The sequence below is a fragment of the Macrobrachium rosenbergii genome, chromosome 8 (genome assembly GCF_040412425.1).
Source record: "Macrobrachium rosenbergii isolate ZJJX-2024 chromosome 8, ASM4041242v1, whole genome shotgun sequence".
NCBI classification, from domain to species: Eukaryota; Metazoa; Arthropoda; class Malacostraca; order Decapoda; family Palaemonidae; genus Macrobrachium; species Macrobrachium rosenbergii.
This window is the reverse complement of record NC_089748.1, coordinates 28,126,121-28,135,702: the sequence shown is the minus strand read 5'-3', so window position 1 is coordinate 28,135,702 and position 9,582 is coordinate 28,126,121. Positions and strand designations below refer to the sequence as shown.

Below are 9,582 nucleotides of genomic sequence, written 5' to 3'. Positions count from 1 at the left end.
TAAGAAGTGCGCTTGCCAATTGCTTCGCAAAACTCGTGTGTAATGAACAAGCCCGTCAAACAGTAGAGTAGAAGGCCGAAATTCTAGTCTTGGTCTGTCTTTTTGTTTTGTTTGAAAACACAGTTTTATTGCCATACACACTCTATTCTTCCTATGCAGATTAAAGTGGTCTCACCCTTCTCTTTCCACATTGATAACGTAATCCAATCACCCTTCTTCCAGCAAAATGATGAACCACACAGAACCTAAGTTCTATACTGCTGTAACTAACCTGCTGCGAGACACTTTAGACCAAGCACACCGAAACCTCGTCAAGTCTCATAGCCTGTCTCTATATGAAGAAACGCTTAATAGAGTAAAAGCAGATGAGAAAGTACTTAAAGATGCATACGTCCAGTCATTAATAACTATTGACCCCAAAGTTGAAAGTGAAGTTAAGAAAATCTTAGACCGTGCTCGTAAGGCTATAACCTCGATCATTGACAGAATAAGTTCCCCATCGAACTCTGTTTGACCCAAGAAAGAATTGCCACGACTTAAGGAGATTCCCTTGCCCACCTTTAGTGGGGAGAGAAGCGAGTATAGCAATTACATTGAATTGTTTAATGTGCAAGTTCACGATTGACCTGATCTAAATCGACATGACTAGATTTACTTATCTAACTGAATCATTGAAAGGAGAGCCCCTCAGACTGATTAGCAGCCTGAGTATAACTGCACATAACTATGCCATAGCAAGAAAGCTGTTGAGAGAGAGCTACGGTGACCAGCACCAAGCGTTGGTTGTGTTGCACCATAAGTTAGCCGGCTTACCAGTGCCTAAGTGTAATCATCAGGATCTGCGGAAGCTCAGAGTTGAAGTTGCTGCCCTTATCGAACAAAGGGGTAGTATATAGTATTTTTGATCAATACAGTAAAAAATTTTGAAATATGAGTTAACAACACTGAAAAATTGTCAAGGTATTTGGCAACATTCTCCTCGTGTCAGAAGACGTTTGCGCGCTGCCAAGCGTAACTATGATGTCATAATTTAAAGCTCTTTCCGTAAGCCACACAATCCCATGGTGGACTTTAAACGCCCATTTATCTTTTTGCTCTGTTTTCTGGCTTTTATTCCATCTTTTTTGCGTTTTATTTACGCATCATATATAAACGTGGCAACGCTGTATGATAAGCTGGCTGCCAGAGGTGGAAGAGTTAGTGGTTGTTTTGGTCTGGAAGAATACGTATATGTACACGTGTTTACCGCATTTATTGCTCTGTTTTCAAGCTTGCGTGTGCGTGTATTTTGTGTATTATTGATTCAATAGTATTCATAATGCCAAGGAAAAAGGCTAGTTATTATAAGAGGCTGGAAATCGCTGCAAAAGGGACACAGAGCTTTGTCCATAGTTGTAAAAGACGATGAGATATTGAGGTTGGGCAACCACCTCTTGGTGTTAGTGAGAGTGTTGGTGAAGCAGATCATTCAAAAGCATCCACTGTAAAAAGAAAATCTTTTTTCAAGAAAGAAACAAAAAATGTCAGTGAATGTAAATGTATCGTTGTGTATGAGGATTCTATCCATAATTTAGTAAGTAAATTGATATGTAAAGAATGTTATAGTGATAAAGTGAATAAATGTTATATATATAAAGAGAAAATACATGTAAAAGAGAAGGGTTTTCACCCATGTACGACTCTTATTGTGTGGTGTTTTATGCTTCTTGGCATTGGATATAATGGAGTCAAGAGAGTGATTTCTGCTTTGAACTTGAGGCACTTTACACATCCAACATACATCAAGTATGCGAGATACATAACTATGTGTGCTATTGAAAAAACAAAAAGAATTTTAGAGGAAAGTAGAGAGGCTGTGAGGAAATATTTTGGTAAAGAGCCAGGTGAAGTTGTTGAAGTAGATGTCACGTTTGATGGGTCATGGCATAGATGACGCCATAGGTCAAACTATGGTATAGGGGAAGTGATAGAGGTGGACACTGGCTTTATTTTAGATTATCATACCCTTAGCAAATTTTGTATAAAATGTAGCCAAAAAGAATGTTAGTGGAAAGGGAAATGACACAGTCAGTATATACAGTAGCTAGATAAACATTACTCCTCACCAGAGACTTGTTACATAAATTTTGAGGGGTCAGCCAGTGGTGCCATGGAGGCTGAAAGAGCTGTGACATTGTGGGGACGGTCAGAAGAACATTTGATGCAATACAGAACCTTCATTACTGACGGTGATAGCTCAGCATTCAAAGCAGTGACTGAAATGAGGGACGGAAGAGGACCATATGGTGAAGGAAAACCAGTTGCAAAGGCCGAGTGCATAAATCATGTGGTCAAAAGACTTGGCACAAATCTTTGCAACCTAAAGCCAAAGAGGATCATGGATAATGGTGACAGTGATGAACCTCTAAAAGAAAAAAAGGAGATTAGGCATGGGAGGAAGAAACAAACTAATTGACAGTGTCATTGACCACTTGCAATATTATTTCTCTGTCAGTCTTAGAAGAAAAATAGACACAACTAGTAGTGCAATGAGGGATGAAATCATGTCTAGTTTTCTTCATTGTACTTCATCTGATGCTAAACCTATGCATCACCTTTGCACCAAAGGAACTAGTTCATGGTGCTTTTACAATAGGAACCTAGCCCTTGGTAAAGTGCCTCCATCACACAAATCAATGAAGGTATATTTCCACCTAACAGACCCTCAGTGGCAAGAAGTGAAGGCCATTTATGATCGTCTGACTACAGACAAAATGATGCAGAGATGTCTCAAAGGCATGACCCAAAATAGGAATGAAAGTGTGCACTCTAAGATATGGAAAATATGCCCAAAACACAAAAAATGTATCACGAATGTTTGTTGAGTGTGCAGCAGCCACAGCCGTCAGGTATTACAATGCCCGATATGAACGATCTAATCTATGTGATGTTTTTGGCATTGAATCATCATCAGAGTTCATAAAATACCTGACAAAAAGGACAAGATCATGGATGCTCCCATAAAAGTCAAGATGAGGAAGAAAAAGCTGAGAAATGCACAGAATTCTACGCTGCTGGAGCATTCTAGCAGAATTTCACTTGGCTGCACAAATCTGTGATTATCTCAAATCTAAGTTACTATTGCTTGAACTCTTACTACTTCCTTAGTTTTTGAGATATTCAAATAATTCTTTTTGCATGTTCTTTATTGGTCTTTTTTCTATAAAACTACAGCCTTATATTCTTCAAAATCACCCAAAAAATATTTTTTATTGATCTTTAATCATTTGATTATCATGCATTGCGAACCTAGGTATCATTTCAATTTTTTCCCACTATAAAAATGGGTTTAAAGACAAAACTAGGCTGTTATCTTATTGTTCAAATAGTTTTTTTATTGATGGTCAAATTTTCAAAAGTCTAAGTTAAATACTTTCCCTTGTATAAAAAATTTTAAAAACGCCAAATATTGCGCACATTTTCAGTTTTTAATTTTTTTTTTTTTATTTTCCATGTATCGTCTTCAAACTTGCTACACACGTAAGTAGGTATCTTAAGAATTTCCCATTAAAATTTCATTAAGTTTGGACTGTAATTTTAATAATTCCAAAAAAATCATATACACCGGCTTAGTGGGGCAGCATTGGATCATGGTATGTTACTTAACCTATTGTGGCAGAAACCATCAAAAGGTGACGTGTATCGTCACATTACTGATCATCTGAGAAAGTGTGACGTTAATCTTAATGAAATGTATTCTGCTATCGATTACATAATTCGCTCATGTAAGAATGATGCCCTCCAGAAGGAAAGGATCTTTCAGTTGATGTTCAAACTGAAACTGTACGCTCGAGCGCCTCACGCTCCGAGAATTGCCCATTCTGTAACTGTAATCACACAGCGTATCAATGTACCAAATTTTCCAGTGCTGCCGCCAAAAGGTACGAACTCGTACTCAATCGCAGATGTTTTAATTGCTTAGCTACAGCACATGCGGGTCAACAATGCCCCAGTAGACGAACTTGTAAACTCTGTAATGAAAGGCATCACCACCTCATTTGTGAAGGGAGTGGCAGCAATAGATTGTCTCACAATGTGTTCTTGGGAAATCGTTCTAACCATACACACCCGAGTCTGTCCCACCAAACAATCGCCCGACCAGTAGTCCAGCACCGAAAGACTGTCACCTCACCCCTGAATCCTCCCAAGGAAAATGTGTGCATCGAACTCGATCAACAGTTGTAGCCAGTTCCGATCGTGGTGATCGAAGTAAAAGTAAAGTAAATAAAAAACCTTCCACCAGTACGAAAACTGTAAAAAACAAACCAACTGCTGAATTACCTACCACCTTGTTGCCCACTGCTACACTAGTTATGTAGGATCAGAAACAACCAGTTACTACCAAGATGTTTTTGGATACTGGTAGCCAAAAGGTCTTTATTTCAACATCATTGGCTCGTAAATTGAAATTGAAAGTAATAAGAAAGTTAAATTTAGCTCCCTTTGCTTCTCAATCAGTCATGGGAGAATACGAGATAGTTGGTGGTAGAATTCATCTGGAAAAATGCGTGGTTAGAGTAAAGTTAGTTGTTTATGATCATGTTGATACCCCCATTCATAATTTGGGATTAGTAAACGTCAAAAAACAACTGGAAGGTAAGGGATACACATTAGCTGATGGTAAAGCGAAAAGTGATTTGCTGAAAGACATCAATCTTCACATTGGAGCAGATTATTTTAGTTATTTTGTGACTGGAATGGAAAGATAGATGGCATAAATTTGTTCTTTTACTCATAATGGCATAGCTTACCACGGAAAACACACTGCAATGGGCACTGCAAGGTGTCATGAAATCAAATAAAGCGCATTGAGAGTCCAGAATCATAGAAAATGAACGTGATGCAGATTGTTGGTGGAGACTGACATCCTGGGTATTTCCCTGACAAACAATTCACTGAGTCAGAGAAAACTGTGAGGATACAGGTGCAACAGAGCATAGTGAAGACGCCGACTGGGTTATCAGGTTAGCTTACCTTTTGAAAGCGGGATGCAACATCCAACTAACAATTACTGTAATGCTGCCGCACAGCTCAGGGCTTTGGAAAAGCAGTTTCAGAAGGATCCTGGGTACAGAGTGTCGTACCAGCAAGTCCTTGATACTTATTTGAACTCAGGCTTCATTGAAGAAGTTTCTGACCCCCAAAACGATGGATATTTTATGCCTCTTTGGTGTGAGGAAAGAGAGCAGCACAACTCCACTGTGCATTGTTTTCAATGAGTTTTCTAAGCGTAAGGGTGAATTGTCCCAGAACGATTGCCTGTATACTGGTCTGAATTTGGTCGAGCTTCTGTATGACCTATTGTTGAGGTTCCGATTGAGTCCCTATGCTGTCATTAGTGATATCATTAAGGCCTTCCTCCGAGTCCTACTAAACCCTGCAGATCGTAAGTACGTACGATTCCTTTGGCGACAGGAGCCTGGTAAAATGGCAACCTACGCCTTCAGAGTGTTACACACATCTAAGGGACAATGAGAGAGAACACCTGATGAAGTCATTTTATGGGACAACTTTTGAAAACTTATGATTCAGTGCCTGAGATGAAAGCTGAGTGCAAGCAGGTGAAAGCGTTGTTGGCACACGTAGGTATGCCCTGGTTGGGCTAGTAATGAGTTTGATGAGGAAGTGGAAACTGATGAACCACATGTGGTGACTGTGTTAGGTATGAAGTGGGATAGAAGTAAGGATGTGCTGAGTCTGAAGGGTGGAAAAGATGAATGAGTCTGTGAGGGTGGAAAAACTCACGAAATGTGTTACTTTCATTGCTCGTGTCGAATTTTGACCTGTTAGGATTGGTTAGTCCAGTGTTCGTGAAAGGAAAGCTGTTGTTGCAGGATTTGTGGGAAGAAGGGGTTGAATGGGATGAGGTGCTGTCGCTGGAGAGGCAACGTCAAGCTCAGGAGATACTTGAGCAGTTTGAGTCAGTGGAAATTTTGGAGTTTGAGAGAGGAGTGATTGTGAGACACAGTGAGCTCCATGTCTTTGCAGATATCTCCAGTAAGGCTTACGGAGCAGTAGCGTATGTTAGAGATGCAGTAGGAGATAGTCAGCTACTTACTTCTAGGATGCAAGTTACACCATGTAAGCAAAGTAAGATGTTGATTCCCAAATTGGAATTGTTAGCTTTAATGATAGCTTTCAGGTTAGTTGGTCACCTGTTTGGATTGTGGAATTTTGCTTGTGTGGTTATGTGGACCAATGGTTTGGTTGCCAAAACTTGGGTAGAGACTAAAGAATCCAGCCATAATTGTTTCATTTCTAATCGAGTAGGTGAGATTCTATTCCTACAGAGACGGCATGAGATCCAGTTGAAGTATGTCCCCACCAAGTTAAATCCAGCTGACATCCTCACGTGAATGGCACCAAAGATCTAATGCAGAGCGAGCTGTGGTGAAATGATCCCATTTTTACATGCAGAGCCTCAACCCTTTAAGACAACGATAGAGCTACAGCTGGCAGGGAATAAAGATGAAGGTGAACTGAGAGAGCCGGAGAGCTGGAGGGGAGAATGCCTGGATTGAGAACTTTAGCTAAGGGTGTGATCCGAGCATGCAGTGTGTGTAAGATGACCTTCCAGCCTTTGCTACGACTCCCACCGCCTCCGCAACTTCCTGCTGCAAGAACCACCTTGAACAAATGAGTGGGATTGGACCACACTGGACTTATCGATACCGGCAGAGTGGTTTACTTAATGCTGATCACCTGTGTGGCCAGCTGAGCTGTTTATTTGGACATCTGCGACACCTTGAAAGTGGACATGTTTATACTTATGCTAAGAAGATTCGCGGCGTCGCATGGTGCGCCCTCGAGAACATATAGCGACAATGCCACCACCTTTAGGGCAGCAGACACCTTCCTCAGGGAAATCTAACATCAAGAGGAGACCCAGCAATACCTGTGGAATACAGGTATTAGATGGCACTTCCAAACCCCCCGTTCTCCTTAGAAGGGGGCCTTCTTTGAGAGAATGATTGGTGTGGTAAAACGACACTCAGCAGGAACGTCTTTCACCCAGAGCAGGTTCGAACGTTCGTAAAGGAAGCAGAGGCTGTTATCAACAACCGCCCCCTGATGTACTCAGGTGATGAGAGAGACGATGGAGTCATTACACCTTCTCACTTTATACGAGGGGATTTGATTCTACTTCTGCCACCCATTACGCCCCACGAAGGGATGTGGGTCACCCTAACAACGAAGTAACTTCATCATTGTTGTTTTTGTCTGACATCTGCCCAGTCGATTTAAGTATGCGTGATAGTTGAGATACAGAAGGACTCAAGGGGAATGCGTTTGATGCCGTAAGTGATGACAGTAGTGTTTTACAAAGAGCAAGCACGGGGATGTGAAGGAAAGGTACTGAACGCGCCAGGTCGCACAGAAAGCAGCCCTCCTTTGACAGCAAGAAAGAAATGGTTCAGTGGGGTGCGGGAAGGGACAGTGTAGGACAGAAAAAATTGCGAGTGAGGTGAACTATACACAAGTTTCAGTTGTAAGGGCCTTGAAGGAGAGTAGCCGACTTCATGAGTTCCTGGTGAATTGGTACTCACGAGTGCAGGGCTACGGTGAAGAATGTACAAAGTGTTCATGGATGATGTAAACTCATCACTAATGATTATATTTGTTCCCTTTTTTTGCAATTGAAATGATGACCATGTCAGGTAAGGTAAGGTAAGGTAAGGTAGTGCTTTGTTATGTTGAAGTACGTCTCAACAGGACTGAGGCAACTGAGTTAATATTTGTCACTGCGTAGGTTAAGAGTGGCCACTCAAACCTTTTTTTATTGCTGTTTGTTGTCATATTTGACCTAGCTTCAACAGGGCCTGGTTGGACTTGGACCAAGCGTGTAAACACCCCCCCCCCCACTTTTTTTTCTTTCCATCTTTGAGAGTGTAGAATCAGTGCCTATCATGTGAGCCCTCCACTTTCTAGGTGGGAGGATGCTGTGAAAAGTTACATCTTTCATCACCTTGCTGGGCCCCTGGGCTGCAAAAACCACCTGTTGTCATCCTGGTTGCCCATGTGGCCGGACGAACATACCTTGATCTCGTCTGGATGGCGCTAATGTGCGATCGGGACGTGTCTAGTTGGCGGGAAAGTCGCAATTACGCATCGCTGATTATTAATTAACTGAGCACCTGTCAGGGTGGATCTCATTTTTCCTAATTAATGTCATCAGTAATCTGTAAGTATGTGAAATTGGAGCCTTGTTGGATAAGGCATTCTAATATATAAATTGACACAGCTGGAGCACCTTTCCCCCCTCCCCGAATCGACTATAAAGAGTGGGAGCAGGCTGGATGAGCGTGCTTCTCCATCCAGTACATCATAAGGGTAACTTGTAAATAGTAAGTACTGGGAGGTTCTTTGTTAACATCACCTGACCTATGGTGCAGCAAGTTTAGTTTCTAAAATGATTGAGTTTGAAGGTTTCTAAACCAGTAGTAAATATCTTGGTAATTAACATTTGAATAACGATTTAAGCCTGTGTCGCTTCTGTGCTGTGTGATTCGTTTGCTATTTGAGATATAATTTAGTTGGGGGAATTCCATTATTCATGCATTTATTAGTGATGAGTGTTTATATATGTAAATAATTGGGTAAATAAAGTATATAGTTTATAAGTCAACATTTTAAAAACTGTTGTCTCATTGAACCTTCCCTAGATTGTAGACGTTCTCATCATCCTTAGCAATCCTATAGCTAACAACATCAGCAAGAAACAGTGCGTTGCGATTAGATTTCACAACAGTGGAGAAACAAAACTGGAAATGTGCAGAAAGAGGATATTGAAGCCAATTTTTCCCGTTTGAAAAATAAGATTTTACAAGGAAAATTTGGAAATGTGAAATGAAACCACGAAATCGGAGAAGGAAATTTCAAATCATTAAGTTCAGGTCGAAAAATGCCAGGGAACTGCTTGAATATGATCCCAAGAGCAATTTATTGATATTTCGATAGTAAAATTCTGGTAACATTTAATTTCCTCCTGTTATTTCATTCTGTGAAAATCTTTTTCCTGAAAGTGCATAAATAACACTAATCTACAATTTCAATTTAAGTTCTCATAGAGAACTTAAATTGAAACATACAAAAATTGGCCTAATTTCCGATCGCGCACAAAAATTTTTCCCAAAATGCATTTGTTTACGGAAACCTAATTTATATAAAAATTAGCAGAAATTATTTCTAATAAGTTGACACTGCGCCACTGCACTGTTCTCAATCCTTAGTATATACTCACAATGCCCTAATCATTCTCAGACTGAAAACTTAGAAAACAGCGTTTATCGATTCCCACTGCCGAAACAATGACGACTGGTCATCTGGGAACTATATGCAATATTGGTTAATTATAATTATAACAATACTGTTTGATCATGACATTGGCAACAGGCATCATAGATTACGAAATCCAGTCCTTTGTGTCTTTCTTTACTGTGTCACCTCGCAGGAGTAAGTTTTGAAAAGGAACAAATGTATCATCCACATAACGTTTGTAGTAAACAGGAAGAGGCACTGGTGGGCACCGATCAAAGAGGCGTT

The 9,582-nt window shown here is 40.5% G+C and overlaps 1 protein-coding gene across 1 annotated transcript; it reads left to right on the top strand.

Moving 5' to 3' along the window:
* Positions 1–226: 226 nt before the first annotated feature.
* On the top strand, positions 227–6,395 carry LOC136841091 (uncharacterized). The gene is made up of 2 exons (XM_067108142.1): positions 227–458; positions 5,830–6,395. Exons 1-2 carry the CDS (start codon positions 227–229, stop codon positions 6,393–6,395), a joined length of 798 nt encoding a protein of 265 aa, XP_066964243.1.
* Positions 6,396–9,582: the final 3,187 nt, after the last annotated feature.